The sequence below is a fragment of the Cydia amplana genome, chromosome 27 (genome assembly GCF_948474715.1).
Source record: "Cydia amplana chromosome 27, ilCydAmpl1.1, whole genome shotgun sequence".
NCBI classification, from domain to species: domain Eukaryota; kingdom Metazoa; phylum Arthropoda; class Insecta; order Lepidoptera; family Tortricidae; genus Cydia; species Cydia amplana.
This window is the reverse complement of record NC_086095.1, coordinates 2,670,284-2,695,503: the sequence shown is the minus strand read 5'-3', so window position 1 is coordinate 2,695,503 and position 25,220 is coordinate 2,670,284. Positions and strand designations below refer to the sequence as shown.

Below are 25,220 nucleotides of genomic sequence, written 5' to 3'. Positions count from 1 at the left end.
CATCATGAGGGAGAATCTGGCCCTGGACTCTGACATCGGTGCGGTACCGAAGCAGAGCGACAGGAGGGCAATGAGAAAGGGCACTTGCTACAAAACCGAAGTTTGACAGCGATTCAGGGTCGAATCATGATATCCCTTTCTAACTTATGGCACTATTCCTTTCGGCTATTTATTAGGGTTGTCAAAATTCAAGCCATTATCTTATCTGTGGTCGTGCACGCAAAGGGACGTCAAGTTGTGTCAACCCTAAATAATTGCTCGGAGCAATGCTGAGCCGAACGGAGGCGAGTTTGCCCGAAGTCAGGAGTGTCTCCCCACTGCTTACTGTGCTGTGCGACACAAAATAGTAGAAATTAAATAAAATGGAACTAAAAGTACCATACCATACCAAAATAACATACTTAATTGTTGCCATGTTTACGCATTTCAAAGCCTGACAACAGTTTATTTGACCCTCGCCATTTTGCGGATTTTCAATGGTACTAACGGTACTGCGGTTTTTACATCAAAAATGTGAGTTACGTAGGAAGTGGCGCCCTCTATTATTTTCTAATTTTTGTCGGACTATACATCTGTCATTTCATTTCACAGTAATTTTATTGCCAGATCAACTTCCGGTTGAGCGCCTTAATGGTGATGACGCATCGTGATTATTTCTTGTTTTTTGCTCATTAATGTTGTTTAAAGTGTAATATATACTTGGTCAACCAGATCTTGACAGTAGAAAAAGGCGGCAATATTGAAAAATTTAGGCGCGAAGGGATATCGTCCCATAGAAAATTTGAATTTCGCGCCTTTTTTTACTGACAAGATTTGGTTGACCAGCTATAAATATTGATAGCTACTTATGCAATAAACTAATGTGGAAGTGTGCAGTTAAGGAAGAATTATACTTAAAAGTCTTAAAACGCTTATAGTCAATCACCCGGCAGTCCACGGTTTGTAAAGGCAGGCGTGGCTCACTCCACGATTTCGTCGCGTCGCTACAAGTACATGCGGCCCACACCACTTTTGGTGTCTAGCCTTAGTAGTTGCCGCGCACCGCTACAGAACGGACGCCTGCTCGCGCTTGCGCCACCTAGCGGTCATATCTGTCTTAAAAGACGCCTTTTGTTAGGGAGTGAACCTTCTGTACCTAGTACTATTATTTATTCTGTGGTAAAGGCCAGCTATCGCTTTACAAGAGCTTCATAACCGTACAGTCTTTACTAACCGTACACTGTATAATCTTCATTTATTTTTATACAACTGAACTGAACTCATTACCAAGTAAGATTTCTAATTCACCGCATTTTCAACACTCATTCCATAGCTACTTTTAAACGCCCACGCAATATCTTAGATATTAAACAAAACACTACCAAAGAAAACCAGAGACCATTACCCTCACCCCAAACAATAGCCGACACACGCCGCAACTCCCGGCAATAAAAAGAGATATTAAACCGCCGGCACATTCATCACAAATGTTGCAGATTGATATAAGATAAGATACCGTGCGAGACTTGCAGATAATGGCTTTTATAAGGCTTTTTAATTTACCTTACAATTCTGTTATCATACGGACCGTGGAAGGAGTAAACTTCAAAACTAAAATGACAATTGGATTGCCCCAATTTGGAACGATCTGTTATTGGTTGAACTCAAAACAAAAACGGCCGTTTTAACTTTGGACGCATCGATTGACGAATCCAGCAACATAAAAACTAGTTTGATGTATTCAAAAGGTACTTTAATATAAGATACAGTACGTAGCGGCCTCCTTTTTTAAATATCATTCGTTAAATTTAAATGATCACGATTATTTAGCAGTGGCGCTAGTGTGCACGTTGATGGGCTCTTAAATTAAAGGAATCGATTGCCAGGAAAAAATCGAATTAGGAAGTTTTTCTAAGACCCTAACTTAACAAACAGCTTAACAGTACTTTTATATATGTAAACAACGATATTATTTTATTTCCCAACTTGCCCATTCACCTGACTTCGCCTATAGCTATTGGGATCGTAATTAACGAACAAAAGAACCCTCGCAAATTGAGGAAAACAGCGATTTGCTATTGTCATCCCTTTCTAACATCATAGTGAACGCACCATTATAAGTTGATCCCAAAGTATGTTAATAGAGATTAGGGCATGCTCCCGGGAATTCCCGGTTCTCAAATTCCCGGGAATTTTATAGTGTCGAAAGAACCGGTACTGAAGACCCGGTACCGGTACTTCCCGGTTCTAATCAGTATGCGTATTTATTCCCATTTCAATAGTAGTTGTCTTAGTAGAGAGATAGACTATATTACTTAACTAGCGATCCGCCCTGGCTTCGCATGGGTAAACCTTAACAAATTATACACCAAAACCTTCCTCAAGAATCACTCTATTGATAGGTGAAAACGGCATGAAAATCCGTTCAGTAGTTTTTGAGTTTATCGCGAACATACAAACTGACAGACGCGACGGGGGACTTTGTTTTATAAGATGTACCTAGTGAAGTAGTACCCTGTATATATAACTACTTTACATTTTATGTAAAAAATATTTGGAATGGCTCTAATATACTTGGTCAAGCAAATCTTGTCAGTAGAAAAAGGCGGCAAATTTGAAAAATCGCGGGTTAGCAACACTACGTTTGAATTGCTCGGAAATCGCGTGTCATTTATATCTTATCAGTGCAACTGTTTTGTTTACATTTCATCCTTGTTCGATGTACATTGCTGCTTTTTCTTTCCTAGGGATACCATACTTTAGTTTGCTTTACATTGCTACTGCTACTGGCATATCCAGCTTGACAGACTATAATTTGGAAATAAACTATGCTGGTTTCACTAAAGCTACCTTTTCACGATAGTAAGATAGGGTATGGGAATAACAACCCTTATTGCTCCCGAACGATTTCTGGCGAACAAGGGGTCATTATTGGCGTTTGTTTTAATAATTTAGCTTTTATATTAACCTGGCTGGTAGCTAGGCCTTTTTTAGGGTTCCGTACCCAAAGGGTAAAAACGGGACCCTATTACGAAAACTCGATCCTCTGTCCGTCTGTCTGTCACTAGGCTGTATCTCATAAATCGTGATAGAATAGAATAGAATAGTTTTTATGTGTAAAAAACGGTATAAATTGATGTCCTTAATTTACCATAATCCTTCCTTCCTTCCAATCCTTAATTTACCATAATACATCGCGTACAATAGTAGTTTATGCAACAGTGATATAATAAGGTATATATGATATATAATACTCGACTACGTCTCGTTTCGTAACTTCGACCCTTGAATTTTAAGATCCAATTATGAGCTGTTGCATACATTACTTTTTCTATGACAACTGCACCCGACACAAAACAGTTGAGACTAAGAAAATGGGTTACTTTGTATGAATTATTATGCACACAGCAAAACATAGAGCCAAAATATATTATATAATACATAAAAAAAAGGTTATTATTGTAAATGAAAACATACCTCTTTCAATCAAGATGATCGGAAGTTGTATCTTAAAAAAAACAAATCATTCAAATGACATTGCTTTAGATATCACTGTCAGTCATTTAATTGACACATTTAAGTGCTGGAGTAGAAAAATATTCTTAAATTACTATCTAATATTAAACTTCCATTAAAATGTCACATTGAAAAATAATAAATAACAATTAATAATAAAATCATAAATTGACAATATCATTTAAGATTACAGTTTGTCAGATTACAGATGATGTATTTCTGTTGCCGCTATAACAACAAATACTAAAAAGTACGGAGCCCTCGGTGGGCGAGTGCCACTCGCACTTGTCCGGTTTTTTATTCTCAGTGTCTTCTTTACATTTACTGCCATGTACATAGAGAAATATAGTAAGTATAGAGTGCTCACTCCATACATCAGTTTTGGTTCCAAAACGCCTATTATTTTCGTAGTCGACATCTAGCATCGAGTAGCGGAACTATCAGTACTGCTACTTGACAATAGATGTCGCGACGACCTAAAGGATGCTGTTTTACGTGAAAGCAAGTTTTTTTGCGGTAGTTTTTAGCTATGTTTGATAGAAATAGATCCAGTAGGTAGTTTGAAGAGTATCAACTCTTTTCCAAAATGATGTAAGGCATTTTTGGCATAAAATGCATTTTTTTGGTAGGTATATATGTATTGGTGGTGGACGTGGTGGTAAAGCGGTGGTGGCCGAGTGGATATGACGTCCGACTTTCAATCTGGAGGTCGCGGGTTCAAATCCTGGCTCGTACCAATGAGTTTTTCGGAACATATGTACGAAATATCATTTGATATTTACCACTAGCTTTTCGGCGAAGGAAAACATCGTGAGGAAACCTGCATACATCTGCGAAGAAATTTAAAGGTGTATGTGAAGTCCCCAATCCGCATTGGGCTAGCGTGGGGACTATAGCCCAAGCCCTCTCGCACATGAGAGGAGGCCTGTGCCCAGCAGTGGGACGTATAATAGGCTCACATTATTATTATATTGTTATATATGTATTAGCGCGCTAGCTATAGCGTAGCGGTTTTTTTAAGTTTAATTTAATTTAATAGTTAAATCCAGTATTGTCTATGGATAAGTCACGTCAAAACATTTACAATGTTTCATTCTCCGACACAAACAAGAGAATTTTCCAGAAATATTCTCGAGTATTGCTTCAAATAGAGAATGTTTCTGCAGCGCGGAAACGCACACTTTACATTCTTCTGGAGATGCTGTAGTGATGCACCTACTGTTCGTATCGATACTATATACTCGTACCTAGAGTCTATGCGGAAAGAGAAGAGTCGTGGAATGTATTGGGCGGATTGGGCCCCATTCCACGACTCTTACTCTTTCCGCACAGACTCTATCTATTACTTTCCGGCTACAAATATAATGACCACTAAAGATTAGGTTAGAACTGTCATTAAAAATAAATAACATTATTTAATGCGTTAGCTAAAAATGACAGAATTTGCTTTTTACTGCAGAACCTCTTTTTAAAATTCGTGATTATTGATTCATGCATACTGACATTTTCACATACATTATCGAAATTTATTATTTGTCGATATATGAGATACATATTTGTCGCCACCCTAGCAACACTACGAACGCGGTGAAACAGATAAGTTAGCCATTTAGATTCCGAACGTGCGCGCTCGATCCGTTCGAATTTTGAATATTTACAATACACGTACACCATAGACTGGGGAAAATGCGGAATTTATTGAAAGAAGCGTTGTCTTTGGGCTTATGAAGTACGTGCGTTTGTCGATAGTTTGCCTAATCTGTGCTTTCGTTTAGCGTTTTGTTGTTGCCAATGCTCCAAATAATAAAAAAAAATGCGGTTTGTTTATTCCGCTGAATCAGCTGGAAAGTGGAAACTGGGATTTCCGGTTGAACTTAAAATTAAATGACGAGCGAAGGCGACTCATTAAGGTTTGAACGGAGTTTTTTAAAAATCGAATCGTTTTTTATAGATCATAATACGGTTGCCATAATAGTAGTTTATGCAACAGTGATATAATAAGGGTCTTTCTTCTTACTCGACTACGTCTCGTTTTGTAACTTCGACCCTTGAATTTTAAGAACCAATTATGAGCTGTTGCATACATTACTTTTTCTATGACAGCTGAAGCAAAAAAAAAAAAAAAAAAAAAAAAAAAAAAAAAAAAAAAAAAAAAAAAAAAAAAAAAAAAAGTTATTATTACAAAAAAAAAGAGTTATTATTAAAAAAAAGAGTTATTATTGTAAATGAAAACATACCTCTTTCAATCAAGATGATCGGAACTTGTATCTTTAAAAAAATAAAGCAGTTGTATTATACTCATAAGATGACTGCTAGCAGTCATCTTATGAGCCTATAGACAAATCATTCAAATGATATTGCTTTAGATATCACTGTCAGTCATTTAATTGACACATTTAAGTGCTGGAGTAGAAAAATGTAATTAGCAGTCTTGAGGATTTTCTCTAGTGACGTCATCGATTCGAATCCTGATTTTAACTTTCGCTCGATAGAAAAAAAAACACGAACATAGGTCTAAAACGCACTTAAAAAATTTGTAACAATTTACGTTACGCACAAAAGCAAAAAATATGAAAATAGCTTCTAAAAATGCGTAATTTTATTTTTGAAGGAACTCATTGATTAGTAACTTTTTTTTATTAAAACTTAACAACAAATGAAAATTCGAAAACATGATATCCTCGGTCCCAAGGACGCACATCCATCTCGCTCACGCTTATGCTCAGTGAGAGTGAGAGGACAGGAACACGGACCTACGGGGCCTTAAGAATTACTACTTATACTTACCAATTAGTGTCTAAAGGGGCCCACTAATTAACAGTCCGCCGGACGGTATCGGCCTGTCAGTTAGAACATGTTATACCTATTTTGTATTAGGAGACCTCTATGGCCATAGAAGAAATAGTCTTGTCATTCATGTCAATGTCATTCAATAAAATAACGTAAACATTTAAATATGTTATTATTAATCTAAATAATGAATACATAAAACTGGCGACGATGACGGAGGAATTAGAACGCTTTACGCGCTTGCGAGCATCGGTACGTGGTCAACTTACAAAATTAGACCAACAACTACAACAATTACACATTACATCGGACTTCGAAATATGTCAACGGCTTACAAGCCTTGAAAATTACGAGAAAAAGTTTGACAACATCCAGAATGAAATAGAGTCACGAACAGAAAATATAGAGACCGAAATCGAGCAACGCCACGCGACAGAGGAATGTATTTTGCAATTAAAAATGAAGTTACACGGCTTACGCCCTACCCCCGCTGTCGAGGGATCCTCAACTTACGTGTCGGTGTCGCAGCACGCTCGGAGTCTTGAAGGCACGCGCGATAATACACCCGTGGCTGTACACCGACCCAAGATCACATTTCAACCATATCATGATCGAGAAGACTTCACAAATTTCATACGAAGGTTGGAAACATACATGCAACTAAATATCTGTGAAGATTCAAGAACCCGGACCCTAATGCTTTTAAGCTCTATACCACCAGACCTACACCAAAAGGCCTACGACTTATGTGCACCCGACAATCCGTGTGAAATGGATTTCAATCATGTTGCCAAAATATTGAAGGAATATGTAAATCCAAAGCCTAGCGTTTGGGCATGCCAACATAAATTTATTACGCGAGTACAAGATACACATGAATCAGTCATGCTTTATACCTCTGAATTGAAACGATTGTGCCAAGATTGCGAGTTTTCGTGTATTCACTGCAAGAAATCAATTTGCGATCAATTTCTTACTCTACAATTTATAAGAGGTTTACGCGACAACGATATAAGAACAAAACTCTTGCAGGAAGTAAAGGTAAAAAGTTTCACAGACGTAATAAAAACTGCAACTACACTCGAACTGGCAAAATCGGACAGTACCTACATGTCACCTGCACACTGCTCTACGCAAGAACCTCAAGATCAACACTTAATTAAAACTAGATACGATAGTTTTAAACGTAAAATGGATAACAAACCTCTTTCGATTAAAGATTTAAAGGGGAAATGTTTCCGTTGCGGAAGTCAAGAACATCAAGCAAATACGTGTCGAAGCATAAATGACACATGTACCAAGTGCAAGCGAAAAGGCCATCTTGCTCGAGTTTGTTTACGATCTACGCAAGCGAACAAACAAATAGAACATGAACTCACGGAAGATCACGACACGGATAGCTCAACTGAAACAGTCGATGACAACACACCCTGGGATATGAACTTAATACAATCCCGTAACACAGATAAGTTTATGATAAACGTGTCTCTCAACAACAAGGACACCGTCATGGAAGTAGATACGGGTGCGGCCCTGTCGTCCATGTCTTACAAAGATTTCCAGAAATTAAATACAGGGTGTAAAATATACAAATCTAAAATTACAATGAGGACATACACGAAAGAAGTTTTCGTACCGTTTGGCGTAGCTTATGTCACTTGCAAATGCAAAGATAAAATATTTGATGGAAAACTCTACATTATGAAAGAAGACTTAGATGCTATCTTCGGCCGAACATGGATACGCGCAATAAATTTATTCGACATGGATAATATTAATCAGCTCAATTTAGAAACACACCCAGACATCGAAAAACTTATCTCTGAATTTCCCAATGTATTTGATGGTACCCTAGGTTGTATACCTAACTACAAAGGTCGTTTCACCTTAAATGAAAATTCAACGCCAATCTTTGTCAAACCTAGACGCATTCCATATGCGTTAAAGGATAAGGTAGATGACGAAATAGATCGATTATGTAAACAAGGAGTCATCACAAAGATTGACAACTCAGAATGGGGGACACCTGTTGTACCGATTGTCAAACCTAACGGTAGCATACGCTTATGCGCAGATTATAAGGTCACCCTAAATAAATCAATTAGAGATGAACAGTACCCCATCCCTATCATAGAAGACATCCTGGTAGAGATGAATGGAGGAGAATTGTTCTGTACATTAGACCTTAGCCAAGCCTATTTACACATGATGATGGACGAAGAAAGTACCATGATGCAGACCCTCAGTACACATAAGGGAACGTTTAAAGTAAACAGACTCATGTTCGGGGTCAAAGTAGCCCCTAATTTATGGCAAAAATTCATGGATCAACTGCTACAAGGAATCACCGGCGTCAAATGCTTTTTCGATGACATCATCATTCAAGGATCTTCAGAAAAAGAACTACTGGCTAGACTACGACAAGTATTACAAAAATTAAATGAAAACAACTTGAAACTGAACAAAGACAAATGCCATTTTATGAAGGAGAGCATTGAGTATTTAGGGCATATTATTGATAAAAACGGTTTACACAAGAATAAAAACAAAGTAAAAGCCATTACAGATACTAAACCACCCAGTAACGTAAATGAATTAAGGACCTTCCTTGGCATGGCTAATTATTATAACAAATTTATACCGAACTTGGCTTCAATATCTACGCCTTTGAATAACCTGCTTAAGAAAAACGCACACTTCGTGTGGACACAGAAATGTGCTGAAAGCTTTAATAGGATCAAAAAAGAAATACTCAGCGATAGAGTACTGACCCACTTCAACCCAGAACATCCTCTGGTTTTAGCTACTGATGCATCACCTACGGGTCTGGGAGCCGTTCTTTCGCACCGCTTACCGGATGGATCTGATAGACCTATTGCATTCGCATCGCGCTCATTAACAAGTAGCGAGAAAAAGTACAGCCAAATAGACAAGGAGGCTACATCGCTGTTCTGGGGTCTCAAAAAGTTTTTCCATTATTGCTACGGACGCAAATTCATACTTGTGACTGATCACAAGCCGCTAACCACCATTTTTTACCCACACAAAACCTTGCCAGCAATGAGCACAATGAGGCTTTTCCACTACGCACATTTTCTATCCGGTTTCAACTACACAATCGAGTACCGGACTTCCAACGATAATAGTAATGCAGATTATTTGTCAAGATTTCCAGTAGATACAATATCTCCCAATATAATTGATGTACATACCGCATTTCAATTAAATCAAATGAACACCATTGCGGTTGACCGTGTGAAAATCGCTGAAGAAACGTTAAGAGATCCCGAATACAGCATCCTATTACAAGCGTTAATGGCGGGCACGACCGTTCGCCGATATGGCTACAACGATAACGAACTCACCATTCAAGATGGGTGTATCTTAAAGGGAACGCGAGTCATGATACCAGCAGGGCTGAGAAAACATATATTGGATGAATTACATTCAGGACATCTCGGTATGGTGAGGATGAAATTACTAGCAAGAGGCTACGTCTATTGGAAAAATATGGACAAAGAATTAGAAGACGTAGTAAGAAACTGTCGTGAATGCCGGCTACACCAAAACGAGCCTCCACCGGTTACACTACACCACTGGGAGCCTCCGACCGGCCCGTGGCAGCGCCTCCATATTGACTTCGCGGGACCTCTGAAAGGACAGTCCTTACTTATAGTTGTCGATGCTTTCACTAAATGGGTTGAAATCTTCCCAACCAAAACGACAACCAGCTCTTGGTGTATCAGAAAATTACATGAGATTTTTATTACGTTTGGGTTTCCCTTAACACTCGTTTCTGATAACGGACGTCAATTCATTTCAACAGAGTTCGAAGATTACCTTAAGAAAAAAGGAGTAGTACATAAAACATCCGCACCGTACCATCCAGCTACCAACGGGCAAGCTGAGAGATATGTCCAGACAATTAAAAAGGCTCTAAAATGCATGGACGCTGAACCAGGTAATCTGCACGACAAAATCTTAGCGGTAAAGGAGCGATTGTTGAGAACGCCGAGTACTACCACCGGCAAGAGCCCATATGAACTTATGTTTAAAAGAACGATAAGAAATATGTTGCACGTGCAGTTCAAGACCAGGGGGGAAGATGTGGGGACAAGGCCTGAAAGGTCCGAAGAGAACCACACCGTCCGGTCATTTACGGTCGGCCAGAGAGTTCAAGCAAGAGATTATACTAGCGGACGTAATAAATGGCAATTTGGAACTGTAACTAAAACTCTGGGCCGGCTCCATTACGAGATTAAGACGGATTCTGGAGATATTTGGAAAAGACACATAGACCAGATGTTGAGCACGGTAATACCAATTCAAGATGCAGAAGACCGATCATAGAGATTTGCGACGGAGGTGTTATACCTATTTTGTATTAGGAGACCTCTATGGCCATAGAAGAAATAGTCTTGTCATTCATGTCAATGTCATTCAATAAAATAACGTAAACATTTAAATATGTTATTATTAATCTAAATAATGAATACATAAAAGAACAAAAATTTGACAGTTCCGAACAACTGACAGGCCGATACCGGCCGGCGGCTGTTAATCAGTGGGCCCCTTAAAGGGTTAAAGCGAACCATAAAGTACTAAATTAAGCAAAAAAATGCAGCTATTCTTATTATTTGCATTTAATATTACTGCATACACCATGCACAATATATTGTAATAAGGAATTTATAAAATCTTTATGAAAGACGTGGCTATGTGGAGAAATTTAGTCTGCCATCTTTAACTATTTTAATATTATATAGAATTTATGGGGAATCCGTGAAGGATTATGGACACAAAAGTCGATTAAAAAATAAATATCAAAATCATTACAGTTTAGCCTCGTAAACTCGTAATATTTGAAGAGTAAGTAATAGTTAAGTATCTATAGATGGTCAAACCAATTTGTCAGTAAATAGGAACAAAAAAAAAACTACATTCATCCTTTTCTTTTGGGTGCTAGTACTAGTGTAAGACAGAGATAGTATGACTCTCTCTGCTATGTTTGAAATAAGACAGTCCTTTGACACACTATATATTTCTACATTCCCTTAGGGCCGATACGGACGGACTGCAACCCGACTGCAACTTATATGGGAACTGCACGCCAACGTTGCAGTTGGCGTGCAGTTCCCATACAAATTGCAGTCGAGTTGCAGTCCGTCTGTATCGGCCCTTAGAGCCTGAGTTGATCACAATGACTTTGGAAACATAAGAAAATTTTATCAAATCAATCTTCGAGAAATCAGTCAATCACTACATAGTATAAAACAAAGTCGCTTCCTGCTGTCTGTCTGTATGCTTAGATCTTTAACGGATTTTGATGCGGATTTTTTTTAATAGATAGAAAATTCAAGAGGAAGGCTTATGTATAATTTGTTAACCCGTGCGAAGCCGGGGTGGGTCGCTAGTATTACATAAATAACAGGAACTCGAAGAATTGAGAACTTTTTTTAAATCGGTAAAAGAATGGCAACTCCTGTAACCCCTGTTAGCCAGTCTTTCAACAAGCCACTTGACTTTAATCACCACTTTTGTCAAACGGCAGAGTGAGGGGGTATTCCAAACCCTTATCGAGGACAGTGAGAGGCGAAGGGGTTCGAGTTAACCAGTATAAGAGGTTAGGTGTCCTTGCCTCCGCTTGAACCATATTTGAGAGCAAGCCATGTTTGACAAAATTTAGTTTCAATATTTGGTCTTGTTTGCCTTAGTTTATAGTTAAGATAGTTTCTTACTAAATGTTAGACTTTAGAATTGTAACTTACAGCTCTGATATTTAAATTGTAATCGGTTCCCCGCGATACAGGCATTGCCTAGTGCGGAGACCCCTGGAATGTCGTAACCATCATCCGAAATAAATGTTCTTTATTCTTATGAGATAAATTATGACTCACGCTAGACCGGGCCGGGCCCGAGCCAAGGCGTCCGACATGTAGTTTTCTATGACGGCAGATCAGTCATCAACTCTTTCAGCTATCTGCCTCTTTATCGCTCGAATAGGCCAGAGTGATAGAGAGGTTAAATAACAAAATGTCTCTCTCGCTTGCGGTAGAACCTTAGATTGTGATGGATTGTGGTAATGGCGCCCCCTGCCACAGAATAAATAATAGTACTAAGTACAGAAGACTCACTCTCTAACAAAACGCGTCTGTTAATTACGATCAGCACAGATAAGGCCGCTAGGTGGCGACAGCGCCACGCGCGGCTTATCGCTTTCTCCAAAAGTGGGGCCGAACGGATGTAGGTACTTTTAGCTACCTGTAGCAAAGCGACGAAATCGCGGAGTGAGACACGCCTGCCCCTGCGCAGAGTTTCGCGTAATATTCCCTATTTGGTTAGAATCGGCTCCTGGAACTTGGCAGCACTATCGGCAGAAACGTCGGCGCGGTCTGAAAAAGATTCAGTAATTGTCTACGCTCTCCAGTTCGGAAATAATTGACTTAATTGATCGAATTCACAGCTCGAAGCTCGAACGAGTCTTGATTGTAATTTGTTTTGTACGTGTTAAAGTGGGTGTAATTAGAAAAAGTTCTAACAGGTCAAAATTAATATAAAAAGCCAGCCTTAACTGTCACATGTCCCAGTGATGAGCCTCCTTTATCTTCCTCTGCCTACAGGAAAACTAATTAGCCGTGAAATAAAAAGGAATTCCTCCATCAATTACACAACTATTATCGCCCAAACTGAATGTAAGTGCTAAGTGAATGTAACGAAGCGTGTGGTCGACGCGTGGTACAAACATAAAAAGGTGGAATACTTTTTTAAAGAATTATTGTAATGTTTTTATTCAAAAACTAGCGACCCGCCCTGGCTTCGCACGGGTTAACAATTATACACAAACCTTCCTCAAGAATCACTCTATCGATAGGTGAAAACCGCATGAAAATCCGTTCAGTAGTTTTTGGGTTTATCGCGAACATACAAACACACAAACAGACAGACGCGGCGGGGGACTTTCGTTTTATTAGTTGTAGTGATACAAAGGAACATTGAAACGTTATTTTCAGGCGATATTTGTGTTTAAGTACCTACAGTCGCCATCAGATATACATAGGAGCGGCCAAAGTGTTCACATATCACTAAAATCACTCTGTATGATCGCGATCGGATTTTACTACCACCATACCTTTCGCCTAGCCTCTCTAATTTTTGATATTTATCAAATTGACACATACGATAATCAGTGAAAGAATAAGGATCAAAGTCAAATGGCGTTCTAACAGTTTTAATCTTCTGTCGAAAGATGGCAGTAAATTTACTGTGGCTACATAATTTACTTTGACAATCCGCCTCTATTTCACATTCTCTTTACACATTAGTGTAAGGCCCGAGTGGACGCTCGAAGCGGAGAGTTCGGCGGGGCGTGCAGCGTGGCGTCGGCCTCACGCGTGATGTGAGCAGCGTGCACTAAGGCCGCTCCTATGCGCTTGCATTTGTTTAACATGCACGCCGCACGCCCCGCCCCGCTGCACGCCCAACTCGAGCGTTCACTCAGGCCTTACACTTAGAACTAGTATTTTCAATTGCACCACCGCCTTAAAAGTTAATGTATCGTAATGTTCCTAATTATGACGGTGTACGTAAACTAGTTATAGTGTATGTCTGGCTGTTTGTTCATCTGATCAGACGAGCTCGCACCTCGTTGGGGCGAGCTCGGAAACTAGTTGCATGTTGTTTCAAAATGCTACTTTTTAGGGATCCGTACCCGAAGGGTAAAAACGGGACCCTATTACTAAGACTCCACCGTCCGTGTCTGTCACCAGGCTGCATCTCATGAACCGTGATAGCTAGACAGTTGAAATTTTCACAGATGATGTATTTCTGTTGCCGCTATGACAACAAATACTAAAAAGTACGGAACTCTCGGTGAGCGAGTCCGACTCGCACTTGTACGATTTTTGCTTGTTAAATTAATTAGTAGGTAGGTACTATGCTTAGTAAGTAGAGGTACCTATTATTGATACTGAGTCAGTATTACTGACAAACAGTAGATGCATATATTATTTAAAAAAAACTTTATTAAAAAATGTTTATGTACAAGAAGCGAAAAATCTAAGTAGGCAGGAAAAAAGAAGAAACTCAGGTTTTTCAAACTTCCTTTACGAGATTTAGTTTTTTCTTGTTCTTATTTACTGACAATTTGTTTTGACCAACTATACCAATAAAATCCCCTAACACAAAAAACACTGGCCACCCCAAAACGGCATTGTCCAAAAAACTTATTTTCCATTTGTAGAAAAATAAAAACAGAGGGAATAAGGCTTGCAAGCATCTGGCCGGCGAATTTATGATAATATTCGTTAAATAATAGAGAAGCGCGGCATTAAGATACAAATTCGAGGCGGGGAAAGGGTTCGTAGGGAGGGGACGACGATAGTTGCAGCGATGATATCGATATCGATATAATATTGACAGAAAAGACTTGCAAAAAAAACAACAAATCATTACTTCGGTTTGAGTAATGGAAATACCCCCTTTTTAGAAAACTAACGTTGTTATTCTTATCGTCAAAAAATCTGTGAATATAGTTTTTCTTACCTCCGAATTCAAGGGGTCCCTTTGTTTCCCATAAAGTTTTAAATCATAATGTATTGTTTGTCATATTATCATTAGACATAAAACTGAAACCGTTAACTTTTCAGGATCCTATAAGAAGGATTAGATTAGGTTTGTTTTATGGCAATCCTGAAAAGTGACTTGTTTCTGAACCAAATGATTTATGACTAACGAAAATGCGGGCAAACAATACATTATGACTTAAAACCTTTTGGGAAACGTAGAGACCCCCGAATTCACAGTCATTCAACCTACATTTCAGTTTTTTTACTCACATGTATAGGATTTTTTTCCAATTATCCGTTACTGACGAACCGTTTCTATTGCTTGTAATTATTGTATACAAATGAGGACGACACTTATGTTGGTCGGCGATTGTATATTATAATCACTACATTTTATAAAACAAAGTCCCCCGCTGCGTCTGTCTGTTTTGAGTGTATTTGAATTGTCTGTCTGATTGAAACTCCCGAGTCGGTTTTCATGCGGTTTTTACCTATCAATAGTGATTCTTGAGGAAGGTTTAAGTGTGTAATTTGTTAAGGTTTTGTGTAACCCGTGCGAAGGCGGGGCGCGTTGCTATTCATTGTATACAATTAGGAGCAGTGCCAAGCATGCAACTGCAAAGTAGATAGATGATAGATAGATAGATAATTTCTTCATTCATATCCACTATTACCCACAACATACATGGCATTAAAAAGTAAGATAAGAACATGCAAAAACAAATTAATTACTAAAAACTATTAACTACCTATATTACTTTATGAAACCATGTGTCGTAGCACAGAAAAGGCGCTGGCTCAGCATTGTGATGCGGCAAGCCACATCGCTGGTATTCTGCCAGTACCTTATGGGTCAATCAACTATTTCTTGTTGTTATTCTGTCCATCAGCGAGGAGACAATAGTAGCATAGATTGTTGGAAGAACTGCTGTACCATGTTCTACTAATATGCTCAGTAGATGTCCCATTATGGAAAGGTCTTATAACTACCATAAAATGTAAGTATGGTTCATTTAAATACGAAAAACCTAGAGTTTTAAGAGTGACTCAGGAGACCGTAACCATAGCAACGTGTGACAAGAAAAAGTTGATTAACCCTTATAGAAAAATATGCAACGCTTATTTTAAAAACGGTTGTAGTTGTAGTTTTAAAGTATTCAGTTGGCTGCGCTTCTAATAAATCCCACCCCTGAACATCGACAACAGTATCGACACGTCGCAGCCCCACGACATTTCCATGTAGGTCGCATAAAAATAACATTTTCGCCTCCCCGGCACATCTGCTCAAATATTGACTCGCCGCGATCGTGTCTGGCGCAAGCAAGATTTTGACTTCAGCCTTTCATTTTGAAACTGATTGCGTTTTTTGTTTTTGTGCTGACTTAAAAGACTAATAATAAATCATTTATTTCAAGTAAGTTACACTTATATCTTGGTTAGAAAAAATAATTCTAAATGATGTATTAGTACTTAAACGTAGGAAATATCTACAATACCGAATAAACATTTTATTCGGATTTCGATCGAAATTAATTATAAAACAAATGACACAAAATATGAAACTGTGCATTTAATGGCCGGTTTCATATTGTTTTTTTTTCTGCTGTCTTGGTATAATTGAAATATTTGAATGTTTATATTTTTGTGCTCATTAGGACCTGTTTGTTAACACATTGATTAGTATTTAGTATAAGTTCATACATTTGCTACTATGTAAACGCAAGTAGCAAATGTATGAACCAGGGATGTTGCGAATATCCGCATCCGCATCCGCAACCGCGGAACTTCCGCATTATTTTCAACATCCGCATCCGCATCCGCATAAAATCGATGCGGATTTAATGCGGATGCGGATGTGGAACAGGTCGGTACAGGAACGTCTTAGCATGCTAGACTGCTAGGTAATTTAGTCATTAACCAATAAAACCTATTAGAAAAGAGCAGTCAAGCGTGAGTGGGACTTAATGTACGGAACCCTTGGAACGCGAGTCCGACTCGCACTTGGCTGGTTTTTTGAAATAAAAATTCCTAAAATGTAATATTTGACGTTTTTATGGTACTATCTTGACATCCGCATCCGCATCCGCATCCGCGGATGTGAGCCTTTAAAAATCCGCATCCGCATCCGCATCCGCGGATGACAAAAAATCGGCATCCGCAACATCCCTGGTATGAACTCGCACTAAACACGAATCCATGTGTATCAAATGTATCAATCAATGTGTAAACAGGCCCATTAAGTCTACATTTTGACTGTTACTAAACCGACATTGCGAAATGTAAATAAAGTAGTTGTTAACCACATATTATCCCTGTTCACACTTGTTCAATAATACAGCATGAAACGAACAAAAGCTCTTATGGCTACTACACACACCTCGGACGCAAACGTATGATATGTGTTCGGGGATGCCGCTCTGACACCCCTGTAATTAAAGTTCAGGATTTGCCTTGGCTAGTTTTTATACCAAAAAGCTAAATTTTAGAAAAGTAACAGGAGAAATAATATAGCGTGTACGTAAAACTAGACAAGTCAAATCCTGAACTTATTACACCCCATGCAAAGTAGAACAGAACTTGGCACCCATATAGATCTCAAATATCTCAATTTTTTTTCCGGGGAAGTCAACAACGACGAATATTCTTAATATTGAACTTGGCTCTCATTTCACATTCATGTTTTTGTTGGGATTTAACATCTTACATCTTCCGATCTCCGATAAGACTTAATGTACTGGGAATACTAGCTTGCTACGTTAACGAAAATAGTGTACCATGTAGTTCATATACGTATACATGTCTTCAACTTAACCCATTGCAATAAGGTGAAAAAATGTATACATATTTATGAACTCGACTGTAAAATTCGCCGTAATGGCACGGCACGCGAAAACCGTCGCAACAAGCCCGCACTGCTAGGGTGCCGCGTCAGCACCCCGATCCAATTTCAAATTTGAATTCCGAACCGCTTCCGCCTGCAGCGGCTTTCCCTCGCAGCCTCGCTTTTCTTTTCGGCCAGCGCGTTTGAGTAGCGTCTTTGTTTATTTAACAGTTTCTTTTTTGAGTTTTTTTTATACTGGCTGCTGAGTCCTGGGTCTTTACACCATTATGTCAAACTACGGCTATCATTTATGGGGTTTATTGACAATGTATTGACAGATATTTTAAACTGAAAAATTCAAAAAGTTACTTATCCGTTGCATTATTACATATTGTTATATTTGAAAAACGTTTTGTCCCGTTTTTGAATGAATTTCCATTAAAAAAAGCTCCTTATGCACATGAAACATAAGGAATTTAAGCGGCTATGCTTAAAGTTTACCCTTTTTCGGACATAGACAACACCTCAGTACAGTCAGTACCCATGGCCCCCATGGGAAATCGGAACTATACGTAACGAAAAATCATTTCCGAGTCCGTATCTTTGCGAGTCGTGCTTTGTTATGGGCGGACAGTCACGTTGCGTCATTCTATATTCAAGTTGTCAGAAAATAGCGTAATAATAAGGGTGTAGAAACATAATTATTATAAAAATCCCTTTTTTGCGCGGATTTAGCTATTTCAGAAAAGAGCCATAAATTAATAATGGATTTAAAGCCCTTTCCATTCATTTAAATCAAGTTTTAGTAGCTTAGCATACATATAATAAGAATACAAAACAAACATACAAAATAGCTGAAATCATACATAACCCATTGAACCCCTAATTAATAAAAATAGTGCTGCGAAAATAACATAAATATGTTTAAATTAAGATTAGATAGGAATAAGTTATTTTTTTTAATTTGTTGTATTTATGTATGACACTTTATAAACAAACATAAAAGGCAAATTATCGATATCGATAAAAAAAGTTACATCAAACCCTACAAACATTATTATATATAAATTACAACGTAAATTGCAAAAAAGTATTCGGTAAATATGTCTCAGTGTTTCAAGTATGTACGTTTCGTATTTTTTGAGATTTATTTATTTTACGTCACTCTAGGCCCGTAAGTGGTATTTTCTTCCCGCTACGCGAGAAGAGAATCTCACTTCCTGGCCAAGGCAAGACGTAAAACTTTAGACAAACCACGGACGGTAATTCGTAAAGCCCCAGATCGCATATTTATGGCTCTCACCTTCGGTTCGGGCCACAAGCACCTGCGATCTGGAGCATTTACGAATTCACCTCCCTAGGTATGTAATGTACTATTAAACTTTATTGCACATAAAAGCAGTACAGCAGATTTAAGTTAATATTGTGGACATTTTTAGCCAGTTATGCAACGATTTAAAAAAAGAAACCTTTTCACAGCGACACAGAAAACTGCCAATTTAATAAATAATACCCTCAAATTGATAGAACATGATCTATTTCAGTTTATGCTTTAGCCGTTCTTCATTCTTATCAAAGCAGGCTAAAATTAAAATAGACTCATTTTAACAGTCAGAGCACACTCACACTTCAAACACAACACCAACACCCCTTGTTACGCAGTCAAAAATAAACCAACGTAAAGATAACACATATTTCATTCCTCGATCAACTAAACGCAAACTTTACTCCTTTGTGTTGAAACAAAGGAACTTAGCTAACCGAGGGAAAATATTAAAATTATTATCCAAAAATCTGGCACCGATGCAGAAACGAAACGGAATTTCGCCCGCGAAAAAAGACTTTGACAGCGAAAAAGGCGGGAAAGGACCCCCATTACAGACAAGTGACGCCTCGGAGCTGCTTAAAAGTAGAAGAGCTTATGTTTATTGGGTCTTTTGAAGATATGTGTCTGTTAGGTTTTGAGAGTACTCTTGCCCGCCTGTATAATTGAAGTGGAAAGATATGGCTAAATTTTAATAACTTTCCTGGGCAAGTTATGGGTTCCAGTGTATATTAGGAGTAAGTATTATTTATTTGATCTTGTAAGGTAAGGTGTCCACGCAAAATTGGCCGTTAGAAAGCTTCTACCCGCCATTTCGTCCGCGTAGAAGTCTATATGCCCGTTGTCCACCAAAAAGAGTAAGCGGAAAAAGAGGTAACGGACTGAGCGGACCGGAGTGAAATGAAATAGAGATGATGACACATGTTGAATTTTATAACAAAATGTAGTTAAATAGATAGAAAATTAGAAATTTATCGCAATAAATTAGAAACATGAGAAATATCTAAGTATATAATAAGCCCTGACAGCCGCTTAAATGGGACTGGGCCGGACACATCTGCCGTATGCCAAACGACTTGTGGGCCAAGAAAACTACTGAGTGGACACCGAACATAGTGCGGCGTCACGGCAGACCTCGAAGGAGATGGCGGCACGATCTTGACGTCTTTCGGGAAGATTGGCCTAATATTGTTATATTGTCCTAGAACGAGACGCGTGGAAGAAAGAGGGAGGCCTTTGCTGGCAGTGGGACACAACAGGGTAATAAAGTAATAAATAAATTAATAATATAATTATCGAACCTGCTCACAAAAATACTGAAGAATCGATCGAGAAACAACATATGTAGAGGCGAACTAAACAGTCGGACATATCACAGAGAATTTAGTATAGATTTAGTAGAGGCGTATTGTCGAAGTAAATTTTGTAGTCAAAGTAAATTTACTGCCATCTTTCGACACAGGATTAAAACTGTTAGAACGCCATTTGACTTTGATCCTTGTTCACTGATATGTGTTAAAATTGTTAAATATCAAACGTTGTCGCCATATATACACATGCCTAGGCCATCTTTTCGTGCATATTTTTTTCTCGATTTTTGGAAGCACGTGTTTTTCTTAGACTTTATTTATCTTATATATATCATTGGATATATAAAAACATTTTTTCCCTCTCTCTCTCTTCGAGCTCGCTCGGTCATCCACGGTTACGGCATTGTCTATGTCAATCCGCCAGTCGTAAAAACAAGTGGATTTAAAAGTCGTCTGCCTCCATGAGTCTAGTATATTAACTGGATCAGGCATGAGGGGCGGGGGGAAATGACCGAACGGGATAGTCTAATGTATCTTTCAGTAGGGGTATAGCAGCGAAAGCGCTATTGTTGTTTGTCCTGGTCACAGTCTCACTTTTTTTTAATTCCCTACCATAAATTAGTAGGGATTATGGTGGGCAACAAATAAATTCGACCAATCATAGTGTCGCATTGCCTATGTTTTGTCCCTCACGGACGCACGCGTATACCACATCTATTAGGATCCTACCATCTATGTCTGCCTCTGATTCAGAAAATGGCGATGTCTCGGTTTGGGACGAGGTTGTTTTGTCATAAAGTTCAGTTGGAAGCGTTAGTGGCCTTGCGGTAATGGGACTTTCAGTCCCTAAGTCCCTGGTTCGAACCCGGTTCATACAAATGTTACTTGCGAGTTGGAGCTTATGTACGAAATTTTACATGTATACAGGGTTCCGTACCTCAAAAGGAAAACGGAACCCTTATAGCAGCGGTCGGCAACCTTTTAGCAGCCAAGGGCCACATAGTAGCAAACGAAGCTGACGCGAGCCGTACTCTGTTAATATTTATGACTTTATCAGACGTTGTCGTTTGTCAATATTACATACAAAATAGCCAGGGACGCTCGCGGGCCGCAAGTGACGGGTTCACGGGCCGCAGGTTGCCGACCGCTGCCTTATAGCATCACTTTGTTGTCCGTCTGTCTGTCTGTCAAGACACTTTATCTCAGGAACGCATGGAGATATCGAGTTAAAATTAAGACCATATGCTCAGGGCTATGGTCTCTTGAAGCTGAGAAAAAAAAATCTAAGTTAAAAATTAGTGTGTGTGCCAATTTTTGGGATTAAGTTGCAGAGCGGACCCGTCTCACCAAGTAAACTGTGGTAAAATGTCTGTGACCGGATCCGGTAAATTTTGCCGGATCCGGTAGCTTGAAAAATGTGCCGGATCCGGCCGGATTACCGGATCCACCGCACCGGATTGCAATCCCTAAACACTACCCACCATATGAGAAAAATTGACAGTCAAATTCAAGAATTCAAAAATTCAAGTCAAAAAATTTAAATCAGCCCCACAGTAAACCCCATGAACATGCCTCTATTGTCAAGGTGTTAAGAGTGCATCTTCAGATTTTATGAAGACCTTGGCCGCTCCGATATATCTAATGGCGACTGTACACCATATTAGGCTGCGTTTCCACCAGATGATTTAATTGGAATACTAATATAATAGTGCTAAACTGAAACTATAAGGACATAACTAATTCTTTTTTCCAAAATCAACAATATGAAGTTTCAAAGCACATTAGTGCAACAATCACATTACTTAGATCTTTAAAAAACCGCCCAAGTGCGAGTCGGACTCGCGCACTAAGGGTTCCGTACCATTGCGCAAAAAACGGCTAAAATCGCGTTTGTTGTATGGGAGGCCCACTTCAATATTTATTTTATTTTGTTTTTAGTATTTGTTGTTATAGCGGCAACAAAAGTACATCATCTGTGAAAATTTCAAATGTCTAGCTATCACGGTTCACGAGTTACAGCCTGATGACAGGCAGACGGACAGTGTAGTGGAGTCTACTTAATAGGGTCCCGTTTTTATCCTTTGGGTACCCTAAAAAAGATTGTTTTAGAAAAGTACAATACTAACTGTGGCCAGGCTATGTTAATGACAAACACAATTTCAATCTTTCTGATAATAACAAATACTTTTAAAGAAAAATAATTATGTAAAATTTTATACTAGTTGTACACATAATAAAAGGAAAAAATACCACTTCAAAACTTTTCATCCTTTTGCTCGACGCCCCAGTTGCACCATTTAATAAATTCAGAAAATGATCCAAAACGAACGGTAATTTAAAAAAAACAGTAAAATAAATAAATGTAAAAAAGTAAGAAATTTTTTTTTAAGTGATGATTGACGTATGTCAAAATGTCAAAATTATACCGAGCCATCTTCATAAAAAAATATAATCCTGTGCCAACATAACGGAAATAAGTAAAAAATCGATAATTGTATACGATTATTCCGAAACGAAAATAATCGGTAAAAGAAGAGAAAGCGTAATGTCTTCAAACCACGTGGAGCGGCAAGGTCGAATTTATGTTTTCAACTTGTCAAGCGCGGCGTGTGATAAATTAATTCTACGGGCCGTTACCGCGCTCTATGCTAAGGAAATTCATATCTTATACGCGAAATATAAGGTCGAGTTTCCTTCGCGGTAAAGGCCCACGCATAGTCGCCAGCCCAGGCAATATATCTTAGGCCGTGTACTGCCCGTGACAGTTCGTAAACAAACTGGAGCTACCGCAACAAAGGATCTCTGCCATTTTGCAACGTTAATACACAACATGAGCCAACTTTGAGCTCGGCCAACGATTGTATTTTCCGAAATATCAATCGTAATATATGCATTGACGCTTTTAATAAGCATACAATACAATTGAGGTCTTAATAGGGCTCACTTACCAGAAGAAATCAACACGGTGTCGTTTGGTACTGTGGAGTCATCTGCACATCTTGCACATATCGATCACAGTCTTGCAGTTCTTAAAACACTAAGCTTAAAAAGGAGGTTAGCATCAAAAATCACAAACAGTCATTTATCAATCACAAGTCACGCGAGATAGTATTAAATAAACAGCTTTTTATTACAAATACAACACGAGCACGTTATGTGATTCACTATCAAAATAAAAATAGTGGCAGACGCTCCGCCGACGGTCGAGCCACTGTCTGTCTGCCGTGCTGTCAATATTCGTCAAAACGAAAATGGCGACACCCTCGACAGAATACGATCAGCACCGGCCTGCCGGCTATCGCCCTCCCTTTCTAAACATGGCGAAAGAAAAGGATGGGTGCCCGACGTGTTGTCTTCAACCCGAACGAGCTGATTTGTGATGTCACGCCCAGCGGCGTAACGTTTGCGTAATTAAACGCTCATGACGGCTCTTAAACTCGTTTTAATAGCGTTAATTTACAACTATTTCTTAAAATAAGGTCGCCGGTTTAAATTGTTCATCATACAAAAGGTTGACGCAATGAAATGTGTCTTTATGTTCTAATAATTCGTCTCTGCGCAGGCTAAGCCCGTCCCACCACTCAATATCTGTCGTGAGAGCGCCTCCTACTTTTTCTTATTTTATTCGTGTCTATTTTTTTCAGACGTTCATCTCGACTGCATTAATCTGGTGCAGTGTCTCATTGCAGTTTGATTAATAATCGAGTTAAGTCTTTGCTCTCTTTGAAAACTCGTTCGCTGATGCTCACGATAAAAAGGTTGTTTTATTTCTTTTTGGCTATACGTTTTCTAATACATACCGTGTTAAAATTAGGAGTATCTTTTAATTTACTGACTACAATCTGCCACCCATCACAAAACTTTCTATAAATTAATAAGTTGCCTTACTTGGCCTTTGATACAGGTTAATCGGGTGATTCTTATCTGAAAAAGATTACAGGTTTTCAATTAACGAGCGCTTCAAAGAACGTTATATCTAATACCTACCTTCTGATTACGCAATCAATTGATAAATAGGCTGATTATGTTATGATCTTTAATTACCTACTTTAGATAACTTTAAGAGCCGATAAAATAACAAAAAACTACCTATATAGCGCAGCAACGGCAAGTACCGGCTTCTAAATTAAATTTAATTAAAAATCACAGCCGATACTTGTTTAAATGTTTACAACCGATTATGACACGATTAATTATCATGTAATCGATAATCGATATATCATGTATGCCAACATTATAATAAAAATAGTAAAAGTTCTTAAATTTGTAAATTACCGTTAAATAATCATGTGTTATGACAAAAAGTAGTAATTTATAACGATTTTTTTAACGAACCGAAAAACTATATTGTTCATTTAAAATTATAAAAACAATTCATTTTATTAATAATGTAATTGCACATTTTTCCCGAATATTTTCTAATGCAGCGCCATGTTCTAGTCACTTGACAGGTTAGGTTTCAGAACGGTGTACTTATTCGTACCAAATTGATCTACAAAATATTCATTATGTTATAAACTTCTATTAAAGAAATCACTTTAATGTTTCGTTATTAAACCTTACAATTGGAAATTAAAATATGTCATAATATCGGAATTTTAAGACTTAGAATAATCAAAATTCGAATGTTTAAGTTGTAGCAAAAATCCAGTTTCAGAACGCAACACGTCATAGGCTAGTATTGCAAGCTAACAAAAGCCTTAAAAGAGTATTACACTTTTAATTTAACGTTAATGTGTTAATAGTGTTAATATTCCTATTATTACTATAATATCTTTATAACAACTTTCTCTTACTCAATATAAATTGTAATAGCTGTTAAAATTGAGATAATTATGCTTAAAATGTCCATTTAAAATCTATATTTACCCTGGCAGCCCTAATTTCCGCCCGTTAAATTTCGAATCACACAACGA

The 25,220-nt window shown here is 38.3% G+C and overlaps 2 protein-coding genes across 2 annotated transcripts in view; one reads left to right on the top strand and one right to left on the bottom strand.

Moving 5' to 3' along the window:
• The window catches only part of LOC134660482 (homeobox protein PKNOX2-like), a 35,897-nt gene extending 11,822 nt beyond the window's left edge, over positions 1-24,075 (bottom strand). Inside the window, exon 1 of the mRNA XM_063516249.1 lies at positions 23,253-24,075. The gene's annotated coding sequence lies outside the window, so the exon portion shown is untranslated. The remainder of the gene's footprint in view (positions 1-23,252) is intronic.
• Positions 7,477-10,635, top strand: LOC134660401 (uncharacterized protein K02A2.6-like). Its single transcript, XM_063516138.1, has one exon. The coding sequence runs from the start codon at positions 7,477-7,479 to the stop codon at positions 10,633-10,635; it is 3,159 nt and encodes a 1,052-aa protein (XP_063372208.1).
• Positions 24,076-25,220: the final 1,145 nt, after the last annotated feature.